Genomic DNA, 17501 nt, shown 5'->3' on the forward strand with positions numbered 1-17501 from the left:
GGTTTGCACACCGGTTTTCATGGTGTCGCCATCTCTGAGGTCCCGGGTTCGATCCCCGGCTGGGTCTGCGTAGAAACTAACTTTTCTATATTGTCTCGGGTCTGGGTGTGTGGTGCTGTGGTACCGTCGTTGTTTCCGATTTCCATAACACAAGTGCTCTAATGCTACTTACTTTGGGATAGCTAAGTATGTGATTTTTTTTGTCTATTTATTTATTATGATGTTAAATTATAAATATGCGAATTTAAGTTGTATATATACTTTTTATGAGCGATGCCTAGGTTAGAGCAGTAAGGGAATATAGTATGAATTTACACCGACACTTCCTATGAATTCTCAAGTACATAATAATATCAATGCTAGGTACTATTTGTCTTTTTTACTAATGTTATTACTATCACCTATTATAAGACTCACCGTTATATATTTATCAATATTGCAACTCTTAATACATCATCAACAACATACATCAACTTAATAGTGTAATAATTTTACTAAAACTTGCTCCTGGACAGCAATAGTTGACTACCCTTTGTATTAAGTGGTTACTTCGGTGGTGGCCTAGTCCTACCCTTATTTAATCAGAAGGAATATGTCAATAAAGGGTACTAAATAGTAGAAAATAAATAATGAGTAAATAATGAGTTCAGTTTGATTTGTATATCTCATTTGGTGCAGCCATCTTGACGGACACAATTTTAAAGTACTCACTAAAACAATTTCAATAAAGAACAATTGATTTATTAAGTTAAAGCTAACATTTAAATAGATTTACTGATCTTCATGCATGATCACAAATGGTTCCTCCCTTTACTTGGCAGCTTCTTGTAGATCTGAAAATTAAAAGTAAAAATTTAGATTTTTCTCTCTCTTTATTAGTAAGCTAAGTTTTGGCAAACTGAAAGCACAGGCCTTAAAATTAAAATACACACACAAAACTTGTATCATAAGACTTTTTCTATGAAAGAACAACTTAAAAATATCATAGATAATTTTCCAATTAAGTGCACATATACAAATTATCAAGTTTCTGTTCTCTAAGAATGGATTATAACATAGTTAAGTATTTATAAATCAGAATTTGAAATGCATTACAAACTTAAATTCAAAAATGTGATACCTTAAAAACTTACATAATTTGTTTACTATAACTGTTTAGATTCATTCTGTTAATTTTAGTTAGTAACCAAAACAAGACAATAACAATTCTCAGTTATTATTAGTAAAAACTATTCCATTTTTTTCTAAATGCATTATTGTCCAGACACAGATTTAAATATATTTTAGTATAAAGAAATCCATATCTGAATGAGCGTCTAGGTTCTAAAACTTCATGTTATATTATATAGCCTAACTTACACCTCATGGAAATTATTCCTTTTCATCTGAAAAATTAATAATAAATTTTAATATATCTTTATATATATATCTTTTTATAATAATAAATCTTTAAGCTTGAAGGCCTAAGGAAGATACATGAACAAACTATAAATGGTTATGAAACGGCTCCATAGGTAACTTACGTGCTGGCCTGCCATTAGCCCAAGGTGTGATTCTTACGTGAGATACATCACGTTTCAACGCATCTGCACGGAATTCTGGCTTTAAGGCCTTGCGAAGAACCTTAGCGGCGATGCTGGAGTAGTTTATGTAACTGAAATAGGTAAATAATATTATAATGCCTTTCATGAATTCTTTGAAATGTAAATCAACTAAGTTTATTGAATAGCACTTACTTAAGACCTGCTTGTCTCCAGGCGCTCATTTTGAGGTTTTGCAAATGTGATCACAAAATTTAAAGTGATGTAACACACTTGACACTTTTTTGATAGTGTTCAAAAACACGTTCGGCTTCACGCAGAATGCTACACTGCTACAACAACAACAACGGAACGTGCCATTAACATTATGGTCCGGTTTGGGACGATGATATTATACTGTTTGATGTGTTTGGGACATTGATTGGCACAAACTATTTTTTAACCGACTTTAAAAAAGAAGGAATTCCTAATTGGACAGTATTTTCTTAATGTTTGTTACGCGACTGTGAAGCGATTTTGCTGATTCTTTTTTTGTTAGAAAGAGGTTACCTACCTCAGCATTGGTCCGATTTAAATTTAAATAAAATATTCCACCTCTAGGGGCGCCAAACTAGTAATCCGATTTCGCGCACTTTCTGGTGACCGATTTCAATAAAAGTCGGCAAATAGATGTAATTCCACGAACTTTTGAGATCGGTTTTTTTATAAAAAACATTACAATGATTGACTTCAAAAGTTGGTATTTCGGTTTATATGTCGTCATGCATCGGCTAGCCAACCAAAGCACTGAACATGATGTGGTTCCTGAATATATTTGTGTTATTTAGAACGGTGGTCATAAACAGAATCTATACAACATGGGAGACATTAAAGTTTATTGTAAACGAGCCCTGTACCCCATCTACGGTGGGGTCCGGCTCGGCCTGCGGCGCGTGGCCGGTTTCAATTTACGGGGTGTGCTCATGTTGTTCGGTGGCACAGCAGTTAGTACTATGGGCGCTTGATGAGGAGGTCGATTCCCGATTTATGCCTATTTAAGAAACGAACATTTCTAAGTTGGTTTTGGTCTGAGTATTCTGGGTTATCGTTGATTTGGTATTCACAGTATCTACATAGTACAGGAAATTCGGCAGTAGTTTGGCATTTTTTCCCCCAAAATACTTCTCTTTGGCATAGCTTTCAAGAAAATGAAATCTAACATAGAGACGGTTGAGATACAACAACGCTATAATAAGTACCTCTTTTCCACTACATCGGGAAGCATGCTTTACTTTTTTACAATTGTGACTTGTACTCGTACGTATCCGTATCTTATCTCCAGTCTCGGCACTTATGGCTTTTTTTTTAATTGTAATAGCTCTTTAATGGCGGCCATATCTAATAATTGCAAAAATATATTTTGACCACTAATTACTATCAAACAATCTTAGAATTTTTTTCGTGCCAATGTTCAGTCCGAGCAAAGCAAGTTTTTTCAATAACCATTCACACAAAAAATTACGGCTACATCGAAAAACGTCAGAAGCTAAATTTTTACCCCAAATTGTGATTGAAGCCATGCTATTTACAATTCGAATTAGAAGAAATTTGTATGTACCGCCAAAAAAGAAAGACCCCGACATGTCCACTTTCAATCGAATTAGAGCAAATTTTTATCTGGCCCTAAGAAAGTTTGGATGGCAGCCATATTGAAAAAAGGCGAAAAATAAATTTCAACTGCAAATTATTATCAAACACCTATAGAGATCCACACACATCGAATTTCAGTTGAATTAGAGCTAATTTTTATTAGTTGTTGAGGCGGCCATATAAAAAAATGGCGTAAAACCATTTTTGATCACAAATTATTATCAAGCACTCCTAGAAACCCACATATGCCAATTTTCAAAGGGATCAGAGCATTTTTTTCTGCCGCTAACGAACGCTTCTATAGCGGCCATATTTGAAAATGGCGAAAAACCAATTTTGACCACAAATTATTATCCGGCACTTTTAGGGGCCTCCGCATGCCAATTTTTAGGGAAATCAGAGCAAGTCCATTTCGGCAGCCACTTTTGACGAAAAAAACGGTTATATGACAGCCATATTAAAAAATGGCGAAACGAAATTTTGACCTCACATTATAGTTAAAGACTTACTACTACAGTTAAAACACACCGAAACAAAGTTCCAAGAAGGCAAGCGCGACAATAATATGACTGAAAACTAACTATTAAAAATGAAATGGCCACGCGGCGCACAGTGGGCCCAAATTGTTAATTCTTGGACATAAGAATAACTTGTGAGTATCGAGCTAATTTTGTTTTTTGTGACAGATAATAACATTCCTAACAATAAAAAAATAATAATAAAAATAAAATAAAAGTTGTTAGGAATGTTATTAGGTATCTATCTTATAAAAAAAATTAGCTCGATACTCCACAAGTTATTCCTATGTCCAAGAATTATCAATTTGGGCCCACTGCGCGGCGCCATCGACTCAGTAAAGTCTTGCGGTACCAGCAGCTTGATTTTTATTGCCTCTCCCGATCGGAAACTGCGTCTCTTCCACAGACGTATATTTAGATATATGCCTGTGATCTCTTTCGAGTCGTGGCACATAATTGCATTTCACAATTGGCCAATCGGAAACATTTGACATTTCAATTAGGAATAATAGTTGATTTAACTCAAAAATTAGAAAGATAAATATACATAGATAGGAATCGGCCCTGATTTTAATTCAAATCGGAATCGATCCGATCGGGTAGCCTACTCGCAATATTATACGCCTTGACGCGCAAAAGACGCAGTTACCGATCGGGAGACGCAATCAAAATCAAGCTACAGGTTCATCTTCTCGCTCAGAAACGCATCTGATTTCGAGGCTCAGATGGGCTACCCGATCGGATCGATTTCGATTTCAATTAAAATCAGCCTACAGCTCAGTAAACTTACGGTGAGTGAGCCAGTATGCGTCGGCCTAGCAAGCACAAACTACTAATACAACTAGCAAGTGCTAGCAAGTTCGTGTATGAGCCTAGTAATTTTATGTTATGGCTACGGGCCATAACATATGGCGCATCAAATCGTAAGATAGCCTAATATATGTGGGCATCGACTCAGTCTCTCCTTTCAGACTCATAAAATCAAATTAACTTGCTTATTTTGTTTTTCAATAATAAAATTACATATTCATTTTAATAAAGAATTATTATTTGAAATCAAACACTTGATCAAACATCCAATTTTGATGAAAAAGAATACGTTCCATTTTAGTTAACCACAGCAATGTGCACAACACCAAACAACAAGAGAGATAGAAGATCAGATTTTTGTGCATGTGCAACAAAGACAGCAGTATCGTCAGAAAATGTTTTCAGTAAATTTGACTATTATTTGTCTTGTCAGTTTTTTTTACATTTTCTTTGTGAAATTGTGAATAAATGGTTGGCAAGGTAAACGTAGATTGCTTACGTTTTCAATTATATGAAAAAAATTAACAATTACTGTTTTTAAAAATACTATTTTCGTGTATGTTTTTACTTTAATAAAGTAGTAAGTAATTTATTTTTTTTTGTCACCAACCTTCCTTTTTCATTAAAATCAACTGTTTCTTTTCGATTTTTGTCCCATTAAATTAATTCATTACTCTTTTAAGACACTCTGTAAAGAACAATGATAAATATTGGGGAAAAGCCGTCAAATATAAAATAACATGAATTAGGCAACCTTTTGAATACGTTAAAGCTTATTTATCATACTGTTTGATTTTGCTGTACGGGATATACTTTTCGTCTTTCACTTACGTATAAAAATTGATCATGTAGTAACCCAAGCAGTTACAGAGCCACTTAGAACATGGATGCAGCTGATTCCCTCATGAAAGAAGTGAAACCTGCAGAGGAGGATCTGAGGACGAGACCAGCTTCAAAATACGAATTAGTAAATGAGTGCCAGAACTTTCTGCAAGCTGAATTTGGCGGTGGAGATGCTCCACATACAACTCAGAATATGGCTCCTGTAACAGAAGGTAATATACTACCGACTTTCATGTATGAAAGACCATATGTAGATGCTAATCCAATAAATACCTGTTTAAACATAGCACATGTTGGGCTTCTTACTACATAGTTGAATACGTAGGCCCATCAAAGACAGTAGAATATCAGTCTTGTTATTCATCGGCATTTGTTTAAAATATGTCTTTGAAAAAGAAATTTTTGAAAAGAAAAAACAGTGGGTATTCTTGATGATATTGTATAATATATAATATAATAATAAGTGTGAAGAACGTTTTCTTTTTGTTGAACGGTTTCTCATGCTTCTAATTGATCAATTAGTAAAGTATGTGGTTGTTTATTATATTATTATGAAAATGTTTGCCATAGTTTTGAATCTCTTCCCCATGGCCTATTTAATGTGTACTGAACTCACAGTTCACTAGATGGATTGTTGTGGTTTTTACAGTGTGGTTTTTATTACAGAAAAACCTAAATTTGCTACATCAACTCCAGATCAAAAGAAGGAGAGCCCTTCAGATAATCAAATAGCAGATTCCAATCCAGAATGTGATATTGAAGGTAAAAATTGTTTTTAATTTCAAGAAACCTTTCTAATGTGTTTATTCGTTCGTACAGATAGTTCCCTCATCAGCATATTAACATATATCGATTACTCCCACATAATTAGTTATGAGCCACAAAATAGCATTTTTTGCTTTTTAAAACAAGTATATATCCTTTTTATATTATATAGGTGTAATTCCATAAACTTTTGAGGTTGGTTTTTAAATACTCTGTACAGAGATTATTATGTATATTATAGGTACCTTGTTTAAATGTGAGCAAAACACTGATTTCTTTACTTTTAAATATGGTACCTATTATGTATATAAAAAGGGTATATTTAACAATGAGAAGTTAAATGGGAGGTACCAATACATATATTTGGGGGTATGAACATGTATTGAATTGAAGATGCATACAATTGTTTGTTATCCATAAAATAGAGCACCTATTACTAAAATAACTTAATAATCTTGTATTTATTGTAAATTGTTTTTTTTCACTTGTGTTTAATATACTTAAAATGGCTAGAGGAGCATTGTTTTCTAACTGAAGACATACACATGCTCGCCAATTGGTATTGGCTGTATAATCAGCACTATAGATTGTCATGGTCTTTGGCATCAATGCTGGGTCAATTTTTTTTAATATATGTGATTTTATAATTTTGTACTACATAATATTTTATGTATTTGTGTATTCTACCACATCAAGTGTTTGTTTGTAAAATGTGTGTCAATACCTATGTATTTTCCTGAATAAGTAATGTATTGTAGAAAACAAATGCATTTGCCTTAGAACACATGATATATTATAATTGTAAGGTATTTTGTTTACCAACAATAACATTTTCACAAATAATTAATTGTGTACCACATTTTATACCACAGGAGTTCCTGACTTGCCTTTAGATGAGGGTATGCCAAGCATGGTAACCGTGTTAGACGCTCCAGATGGGGGTAAGGTGTACTTAGTTGGCACTGCTCATTTCAGTTTGCAGTCACAAGAAGATGTTTCTAGAGTGAGTTTTTTTTATATTACATGTATAGCATTCGTTATGCATTTTGTTACATTTGCAACATAACGAAGATTTATATTGTGGTTTTATATTGTTGCTATTTGTGTTACTACATCAGGATTTTATTACTTACATAAGTTATTGGCATGATGTGTCCAAATGTACCATTTTTCTTAAGTAGTAATGTAGTGTGATCAGTTCTAGTATTTGCACAAATATGAAAATGTAATACAATTGAGACCAACAAATATATTTTGTGAGAAAGACATTTTTCCGTGAAAAATTTATGCCGTTGCTAATATATTTACTTTTGTACATTTGTCTGAATATCGCACTGGCATTCATGGTGCCATATTGGTACTTAAGTTGAAATTATATAAACAAACAAATGTATAGACAACTTTATATTATGCTCAGAACAATGGAATTTGCTCTGGGGCACTACCCAGAACCTCCAGACCAGAAAGTATTTGGAAAATTCCATTTCTCAAATTGCTCCCGCTATAATCACACCTGTAAATTCTTCATCCAACAGCGACAGTGCAAACCGTAGGACTACCAATATCATCAAATAAAGGATAAAGTTTTCTATCAAAACAAGACTGTGTCTACTTTGAGGCAAAACACATATTAATTAGCAGAACCATTTCACTGCCAGCCACTTAATGATAAATATTTTTCTCAGGTAATTCAAGAAGTGAATCCGCACATAGTTATGGTCGAGCTTTGTGAACAGAGGACTAATATATTACTATTAGATGAAGAAATTATACTTAGGGAGGCCAAAAATATCAACATTAAGAAGATTAGGTAAGTTGATTACAACTGACTGGCTTCAAAAAAGAAGGAGATTCACAAGTTTACTGTAAATTTTTTATATAGTAATATGATACTTAATTTTTTCCATATTTGTTGACCAATTGCATTGATGCATTGATGATTGTTTTTATGAATTTGACTAAGTAAACGTAATATCTTCACTATGGTTCCATATAAATTTTAATGAATAATAAAAATATTGAGTTCTTAGGTTTTCGCGATTGTTACACATAGGAAATGAAACTATTTTTCCAGATTTAAATCGCGTATATTTGTTTTTTCAAACAAACCGACGTTTCGGGCCCTTTACAGGTCCCATGGTCACGGTTGACTGACAACCGTGACAAATATACGCGATTTAAATCCGGAAAAATAGTTTCATTTCCTAAATAAAAATATTCTTGTTTTTTTTCTTTTGAAATACGTGTTGTAGTCATCATAGATGTAACGGAAAATATCTCTCCAAATTCCATCAGAATTTTTTAATTTGACCCTGTTGTATAGTTCCCTTTACTTGCAGTAGTGTGAAAAAAATCATCTTGGTCAATTTTAATATTGTATTCAATACAATAATTTGTTGCTAGGGCAACTATGGCTCAGAATGGAGTTTTCAATGGACTCATGTACATTTTACTGCTCAACATGTCGGCACATATCACCAGAGAGTTAGGAATGGCGCCAGGGGGCGAATTCCGACGCGCCTTGGCCGAGGTTTGTTCTTTGTACAGTTGACTAAGAGACTCCTTATATAGAGATTTAAAGATAAATTATAATAAGAAGTCTTTATACATAACCCTAAACAAATTTTTACACGTATTTCCTTATGGTTACGTTTCCTAAAAATGAAACCATAAAGATAAGAAAACTTCACTAATAATTAAAGACATTTTAGTTGATTGGACATGTTTAATAATAACAAAATGTATCGCATTGCGATTGAATCGCTACAGATGCGTTGCTAAACGAGGCCGTATGTTACCACTCTTATTTTACAAAAGCTCTTTATTGGAAATTTATTGTACTTATTTATAGGCGAAAAAGATTCCCAACTGCATAGTTCAACTTGGCGACAGAGCGATAGACATCACTCTGCATAGAGCCATCGCTTCACTGTCATGGGGACAGACAATTCGGTTTATTTGGCATCTGCTTACCTCCAACCAGTCCATTAGGTAAGTTTTTAAAGTATTTTCTTTTAGGTACCTATGCTTATTTAATACTAACTTCCAGAAGAGTGAAATGTGATGACTGGTGATGAGTCATCATAATCAACTTTTTTCCCTGTACATTAAATTTTATTACGTCACTAACAACATCTTCTAAATAAATATATTTTGATAATGTTGTTTATTTAACAAAAAAGTTGTCAACCTGAGACATCGAGTATATAACCAGAAATAGAGACGAAATAAGGGCCATACGTTCCTTGTAACTCATCAGTGATACATCACTTTTCAATAACAACTCTCGTTTGCACTGAAATATAGACAGCGCCAACAACTGACCTGTGTGTATGTCTCCACATATTCCAAACATATTCTGTATTTATTGTAATAAAGATAATATCTCTAACAATAGCGTGCTGTTCCATTCGGGGGTGTGGGGAAAAACAGGAAACATGTAATTACAAAATAAACGGAATCAAATTTCATCGGTAATTAACTATTAAATATGTAATTTATAATTCTCGTCCATTATAGCAAAGCTCCAGTTAACTGGTCGATTTGAAGTGAAACAATTGACAACACCCACCGACACCTGTCAATCGGAGCGCAGCTGTCACAGTGGCAAAATAGTTTTCGAACAAATTAAATGACATTTCCTTTCTATTTCTGGTATATGAGAGGATACAAAATCGACGGAAAAGTAAAGTCGTATCATGGTAAAAAACTAGCGGTAGTCGTTTAGTGAATAACTATAAAGTATTAGTAAATCTATCTCAAGTGCAGGATCGATATTAATATCTTAGGCTCCTACCAGATGAACATACATATACCAGATGATATATACATACAACTTCTTGCAGCCGAAATCCACTGCATGCAGTATTAACTCGGTGGCTCAGTGTATTTCGAAATGGCAGCACAAATGTTACTTGTAGCTTGTATTAAGAACATTTCGACACCTCCAATAAACACTACGCCAACTTAATTTTTTTGGTAATTTTTTGTTATTTTTGTAAACAGCCATTTTAGATATATTTAGTGAAAAAAAAAGAAATAAAAACCGAACAGGTCCAACAATTTAGTTGGCGCGTAAGATACCTCCAGTGAACACATTGGAGGTATCTATTTATGATTCCAAATGCTGATCCACTTTTATTAATGTTGCATATTATGTAAACGTACGTACGTGGGTAGAGGTCAAGTTAAGCGTTCACTGATTGGTTATGCACTGGCTTGATTCGACACAAAAACATTCTCAACTACATCGGCTGCTGCACCATATACAAGTACAGCTAGATGCGCTAACACAACAATTAAGGAAATAAATGTACTATTATCGAAGCCTTTCATTTTAATATGTTAACAAACTCACGTCCGTAATTCCTGACTATATATATACTTTGCGACGGACTTTGCGATCACAAAAGTAAATAAAGGTGTCATGACAAAAAAAATTAAAATGTGAAATAAATCCGTCGTCTCTGAAAAGTATCACCGTGTTTTGTTTTACTATTATGTTGATTAAACCCTCAAGTAACCGTTACTTTTTGCCGTTACTGAAAACGCCTATGTTCAATGATATTTTAATTGTTAATAAAGCTCACTGACCACTGAACTTATGGCTTAAGATTGTTAAGATTGATTTGGTTGAATACTGGATGTTATCATTGTGCGAGTGGGATGTCGAAGTTTTAAAACAATAAAATCTACAATTTCAGTTTGGAAGAAGTTGAGAAATGCAAACAAAAGAAAATGCTAGAGGACATGTTAGAAGAGATGGCAGAAGAATTTCCGGCTCTAAAGCGAGTGTTCGTGGTCGAGCGCGATATGTACCTTTGCCATTCGCTCCAGGTCGCCGCGTTGCAACCTCGTAAGTATAACGTAAAATTTTTCACACACTTCTTATTTCTAATGGGTTTATTTACCTGTTCTTTGATGAATAGCAATAAAACTGATAGTTAACAATATGTGTGTTGTCGGTTTATATTAAATAAATGTACTCATAGCCGTTACGGTAATAACCTAGTGGACATAAAAATGTGAAAGTTTCATTCAAAGTGCATGATCAAAATACGAAAAAGAAACAAAGAATATTTCATAATACGTGAGGCGCACTATAAGGTTCCGAAATGAATAAGAAAAAAATACTATAAATGGTCAGAAATGTATTTATTGTTTCTCAAAATATTCTCCGTTAGCGTTAATGCACTTTTTCCTACGAATGAACCAATTTTAAAAACATTTATACCACTCCTCCGTGACAATCTCTGAAACATATTTTTCATACTCTTCGCCAGCCTCTTCAGGTGATGACAATCGATGACCGCGTAACTGGTTCTTAATTTTTGGAGATAAATAAAACTCACAAGTTGCCAGGTCGGGACTGTACGCGGGATGGCTCATAAGGTTAACGTTGTTCACCTTCAAAATTTCATTTGTCTCTCTGGCCTTGTGAGAACTGGCATTATCGTGGTACAAGTTGATACTACGTTTACGGTTATTTTCACGGAGTTTGTCAATAAATTCCGGCAAACAAGTGGTCATGTACCAATCACTATTCATGGTACAACGATTTTCCAAAGCAACAATAGCCAGCAAAGCACGTGTCCAGTTTTATTAAAAAACGAAGCAATGCAAGCACTTTGAACGAGTGCTTCTTTGGTTGGTTTCGGCTCATCTCAAAACACCCATATTATGCTCGATTGCTGCTTTGTTTTGGGATCGTAACTATAAATCCATGTTTCGTCACCTGTTACTTTGTCCCATACCAAATTTGAATTCCCTTCGTTGAATCTGGTAAACATGGCATTGCACCAAGTGACGCGATCCGTTTTTTGAGCCTCAGTCAAATTGTGTGGGATACACCAAGAGCTCAGCTTTTTCACACCCAAATGTTTGTGTAGTATTGATTGTATTTAACTCATGCCTATGCCTAAAGATGCCCGAATCTCAAGGTATGTCACATGCCTGTCTGTTTTGATCATACGGCACACAGTATCGATGTTTTTATAGTTCACAGCAGTGGACCACCGTCACGAAATTCGTCACTGAGATTCACACGACTGCGTTTGAATTCTGCAAACCAGTGTCTTGCATGGGTGCTTCATTGCCAAAAGCAGTTGAAAGCCGAGGCAAGCTCCGTTGAGCTGTTAATTTACACTTAAAGTCGTAGAAAATCATACTACGAAAATTTTCACGAGTGAAATCCATGCTGATGTAGACAACCAATTTGTAAAATGACGCCACAATGTAAAAACAAGTGACATTCAGATGAAACAAATTGTATTTTACAGCCAGAGTTAAATTTTCAAATGTAATTACTTTTTAAATATTGTTTATGTAAGTGGCCAGTTCCGGAAACTTTACACTGCTCTGTTGTATTGCTGGCCAGCTGATTGACTGACCGACGCAGAATGACAGACGGGGCGGTGTTTCTGATTAGCTGATAATCTCAATACAGAGTATTAAAAAACCAACCTCAAAAGTCATTCATCCCCTAGTTTACCGTCCTTAGAGGTGGAATATTGTCTTCAAATTTAAAAGGTACCACTTCTAAGAAAAAGAATCACCAAAATCGGTTCACAAATCACAAAAAAAGAGTTATCGCGAAACATACCTACATACAAACAAAACTGTCGAATTGAGAATGCCAACTTGTGAGAGTGTCAACCATCCGACAGGTTTTATAACAACTCTCAACCACTTGTATTATAAATATTGTAATCAAGAAACGAGAAAATTGTAGAAGGAAATAGTCCCAGTTTTATAATATCTACTAGAGGTAAGTACGGATTAGTCTGTCCGTTGATTTTTCGCTTCTCAATTGCGTATTTGTGCATTTGCAGGTAGAGAACCATGCCGCATCGTAGGCGTCGTGGGGATTGGCCACGTGGCCGGCATTGTCGAACACTGGGGCAAAATCAAGCCGCAAGACATTCCGCCATTGCTCAAGTAAGTTATTTCGCACATCTAATTTTCTAATTTTCTAATCTTGTAATTAGTGATCCCAAGACACCGTTACGCTGCCTTTACACCAGAGATGTGCGACGTAGCGAGGCGGTGTGCGAGGAAAAAATCCACCAATTCATTTCCCTAGCCTCGCTTAGCGCAGCTCCGGTGGAAAAGGGTTAGCGGAGCTAAGTATTTGTACATATAAAATGGCGAGTGATGTGTGCGAGAGTTGTGTGCGACGAATGTGTGCCAAACGGTATAGGAAACTAGAACTACTGAAAGTATGACACTAACTGACAATGATACGTTGCCACCGCTCACACCACCACCGTAACTCGCACCGCGCCGCTACACATCGTCACACCGCCTCGCTACCTCGCACATCTCTGGTGGAAAGGCAGCCTTACTCTGCTGTTTAGTTAACGCCACAGACGTGAACCAAAGCAAAACTGTGTGAAGCTTATTATCAATTCATGTCATGGCGATATTGGTAGGAAAGTAGAAATAATAAAGATCCCGAAAAACAAATTAAATTGCAGCGAACTAAGGCTAACTGTAACTCTAATTAAGCTGCGATAAAATGAGCTACTGAAAAGTAAATACAGAATGTAGGTTATAACGTTTTGTAAATTACTCGGCTTTGTTGGTTCCTCTATTGTGGTTTCTGTAGTCTAATTCTCCTCAAGGGAATTTGCCTGTAAGCGGCAGTGTTGCAAGATTTTATAGTATAATTTAGTAATGAAATATGATGTTTTGAGTGAGTTGAGTATGTGAAAAAAGTTGGTTTCTCGCGATGTCCAGGGTGCCCCCTCCATCGCTGTCGACGCGTATAATCCGCGTTTCGGTGCGTGTGGCGTGCGTGGGCGCACTAATGTACGCGGGATACAAGCTCGTGCCGCGCCGCTGGCTGCCCTGATGAGTCCCGAGCCTGCGATCTTGTTACGTGAGTCGATTTACATTTCCCACAAGGCTAATTTTCCACTAAGCGACTGGTCAGTGCTATTTTTCCATATAGGTCATAACTATACTAAATGACGCGGCCGCGACTCTGGAAGTAGTCGCGACTGCAAAATAACACGACTCATGCATATAATTACATCCCCACACAAATCTTCACTGTTCCACTATCCGCGTGTTTGACTTCAGCAGGTATGCAGTTTCTCAATGGTAACCAGTACAGACATGTTATTTCTTCGACGTTCATTTTGAAAATGAGCTGTTTATATGTCAAATACTAATCGCGTGCGCAGTTGTTACTAATACTAGCCGCTTAATGGAAAGTAGCTCTTAAGTCGCTATTGGTACTATGGCAAACGATGAACCACTCGGGATACAGAGTACATACTCATATTGGTGCCAATTTATCAAAACTTACGTTTAAATTTAATTTTCATCACACTTGCTCGTAAACAATGTCATGATATGCTGGCAAAGTCGACCTTAATATCTTAATTATGCACATTGGCATTTTCATTAGATTATCGCCCTATGGATTTTTTATGTCAAGATTAAGCAAAAAATTTTTGTGGTCGAAAAATCGGAACATGTATTTCATATAAACTTCCAGCATAAGAAGAACTAAACAATATTTAAAAGAAAATATTATACTAAATTAATTTTATGAATTCAAAGTCTGTATTTTTACAATTTGGAAGTTATTTATTTTATATTAATACAGTGTGTCTGCATGCATGTCTGCATCTTTTATAACATTTTAGCTCGAGTTTTATTAGCTATGGAAGAACAGCTGGCAATCTGCTTAAAAAAAAACAAAGATTCGCCATTTGCAAAATCCGTAAATGTTGTGTTGTGAAGCGATATTTATTCATACAAGAAATAAATTATCGTTGTATCTATTTCCTCGCTAATGTGATGAAAAACATTGTGTGTACCACGGGCGGTAAAAATTACGAACCTCGAGTCATTAAAGCCCTCAGCCTTCGGCTTCTTCTTCGCCTTCTAACAATCTTTCGTTAATAATTTATTATTTACAGCCCTTAGTACACAATGTGCTATGAAGTTAAAATTTTTTCTTGTCATCATAAAGAAAAGAAAAAAAATTTTTAAGTACTTTGTTTGTGCGCGATTCGACCCCATTGTTTCATTACGTGTCAAAAGCGGGGGGCTTACGAGATTAGTGGGGCTAATCTCCACACCACGCCTCGTGGTAAAAAGAAATACAATACACAATATCTACTAGCTCTATTATCTTTTACTGCCTCCATGGCCGAACGGTTATCATGCTGAACTGCCACACAAAAGGTCTCGAATTCGGTTCCCGAGTCGAGAGAAATATTTGTATGGCCTACATTTGTTTCTCTCGTGAGTTTGGGCGTAATTTGTGATTGTCTGTGTGTATGTCCATGGCGCCCGCGACACAGGGTCACCCTAATGCGGGGCTGTGAATGTGTACGTGTGTACGTTATCTGTCTAAAATTTAAAATCGATAAACCCAATTTTTACCATGAATTATATAATAATATTTTAACGGCCACCTAAGTAGTACTGCTGTCTACCACAACTCTTAAAATTCCCAGAATGCCTGCAATTTTACAAAAAAATCCATCAAAATATTTTTTTTCCTTGAAATTTTGAAATATTTTTACCTGCAGTCGACTTTCACTCATCGTTTTGTAAAAAAAAGTACGGACACCACTGCGGCAAGTATTTTGAAAAATTTACGCAACTAACCAAGATTACAAAATGGTATAATACTTTAAGAGAACTAGGCGCAAAAAAATATTGGTACCATTTCTAAGAAAGACTAAATTTCTTGATTATTGTTCTTATTCATAATAATCACTTTCACTATGTGCCGAAAAAAGATTATTTGATGCAATTTCTTGGAATTTCAATGGCACATGTGCGTAGTCGATACAATTTAGAAATTAGAGAGAGAAAGATAGCGAGAGATATACGTTAGAAAGAGATAGATAGATGCCCTTTGTTGAATAACAATAAAGCAAGTACTTAAAAAAAATGTTGCAAAAAATATTCGTACCATTTTTAAGAAAGACTAAAATTCTAAATTATTGTTCTTATTTATAGTAATCACTTTTGCTATTTGCCGAAAATAGGTTTTTGTTGCTGAAAAATGTTGAATAAATCAAAACAAATGGTATTTCTTCATTTAATTTATTTATTGCAAAATTAACATTATAGTAAATGTTCAAATTGTTTGCCACCAGCATTAATACATGCACGACATCGCCTTAAAAATGATCGTTTTATCTGTCGTGCATATCTTCTACCGTTGATATGAGCCGCAGCTTGATTGACTTTTTGCCGAAGCTCGTCCAATGTTGTGATGGGTTTTGCGTAAATCCTGTCTTTGAGACAACCCCAATAGAAGAAATCCAGGGGGTTTAGGTCGGGTGAACGGGGTGGCCATAAGATAGGACCAAGTCGCCCGATCCAACGCCCAGGATATTCTTGGTTTAAGTATTCTCGCACAGGACGGGCGTAGTGAGCTGGGCAACCATCATTTTGAAACCACATGTTTTGTACATCACTTAAGGGGATGTCTTCTAATAATTCTTGCAAATCATTTTGTAAAAAGTTCAAATAACTATCACCACCTAAGTTTCCTTGTAACTCAAAGGGCCCAATCACTTTTCCATTTAATATGCCTGTCCATAGGTTAACGTTGAATTGATATTGGGATTTGTCTTGTCTCATCAGGTGCGGATTTTCATTGCTCCAACTATGTAAATTGTGAAGATTTAAATAGCCATCTTTCTTGCAGGTTGTTTCGTCCGATCATAGAACTTTGTCTAGGAACTGGGGATCTTCCCGGTGTTTTTGCAGCATCACACGGCAAAATGCGATCCGTAGTGGATAGTCCCGAGGCAATAACGTCTGCACTCGCCTATAGTGATATGGGTGGAGCTTGTGACATTTCAGAATTCGATGTGCCGTACTTTTTGGGATTCCCGTAGCTGCTTCTATGGCACGTACTGAGGTAGTTGCATCAATGTTTATTTCATTGAGAACTTCTTCATCGCATTCCGATTTCGGTCTTCCAGCGTTTCTTCTGGTAGATGGAAAACGACCCTCCGAAAACGCTCGATGCACATTCAAAAATACTCGATAATCCGGGTATCTTTCAGTGTTTGGGTACCTTTCTCGATACAATCTGCTGGCAGCGTTAGCATTGCACCGACAATCTCCATAAATGAGGAGTATGTTAGCGTATTCCACCGGTGTGTATGGTAGCGGCATGATAAACGATAATCAGTTCAAAATACGCCAAAACTCCAATTCACAGTCCAAAGTGATGCCAGGTCAATTTAGTTTGCAGATCACTTAAATCGAGTCCAATAAGCCAAGCCAAAAGTCGTTAGTACGAGAGCTACGTCAATTGATTACGGAAAGGTGCGCAGTAAACAAAGGAGCAGAGCGTACTGACTTGCTGAGCACCGGAACTTCTATACCTGCGTTATTGCTATTCAACAAAGGA

General features: G+C 35.7%; 2 protein-coding genes across 4 annotated transcripts in view; one reads left to right on the plus strand and one right to left on the minus strand.

The window, feature by feature from the left end:
- Positions 1–675: 675 nt before the first annotated feature.
- On the minus strand, positions 676–4497 carry LOC113236863 (protein stunted-like). Of its 3 annotated transcripts, none has more exons than XM_026473073.1 (4): positions 4479–4497; positions 1737–1873; positions 1524–1654; positions 676–833 (listed from the first exon to the last, which is right to left on the minus strand). In XM_026473073.1, exons 2-4 carry the CDS (start codon positions 1763–1765, stop codon positions 811–813), a joined length of 183 nt encoding a protein of 60 aa, XP_026328858.1. In that variant the 5' UTR covers positions 1766–1873; positions 4479–4497; the 3' UTR covers positions 676–810. The 3 variants fall into 3 exon arrangements, with proteins under 3 accessions (XP_026328858.1, XP_026328859.1, XP_026328861.1); XM_026473076.1 differs by lacking the exon at positions 4479–4497 and adding an exon at positions 1360–1385 and having other exon boundaries at positions 706–833; XM_026473074.1 differs by lacking the exon at positions 4479–4497 and having other exon boundaries at positions 1737–1892.
- A 647-nt stretch (positions 4498–5144) lies between these two features.
- LOC113236666 (traB domain-containing protein-like) overlaps positions 5145–17501 on the plus strand; it is a 19545-nt gene continuing 7188 nt past the window's right edge. Inside the window, exons 1-9 of the mRNA XM_026472826.1 lie at positions 5145–5553; positions 6008–6103; positions 6979–7109; positions 7792–7916; positions 8510–8636; positions 8958–9097; positions 10810–10961; positions 12937–13042; positions 13844–13985. Coding sequence (XP_026328611.1) covers positions 5382–5553; positions 6008–6103; positions 6979–7109; positions 7792–7916; positions 8510–8636; positions 8958–9097; positions 10810–10961; positions 12937–13042; positions 13844–13958 — 1164 coding nt within the window. The 5' untranslated portion in view covers positions 5145–5381 and the 3' untranslated portion in view covers positions 13959–13985. The remainder of the gene's footprint in view (positions 5554–6007; positions 6104–6978; positions 7110–7791; positions 7917–8509; positions 8637–8957; positions 9098–10809; positions 10962–12936; positions 13043–13843; positions 13986–17501) is intronic.

The sequence above is a fragment of the Hyposmocoma kahamanoa genome, unplaced genomic scaffold, assembly GCF_003589595.1.
Source record: "Hyposmocoma kahamanoa isolate Upper Pololo Valley unplaced genomic scaffold, ASM358959v1 92, whole genome shotgun sequence".
Taxonomy (NCBI): domain Eukaryota; kingdom Metazoa; phylum Arthropoda; class Insecta; order Lepidoptera; family Cosmopterigidae; genus Hyposmocoma; species Hyposmocoma kahamanoa.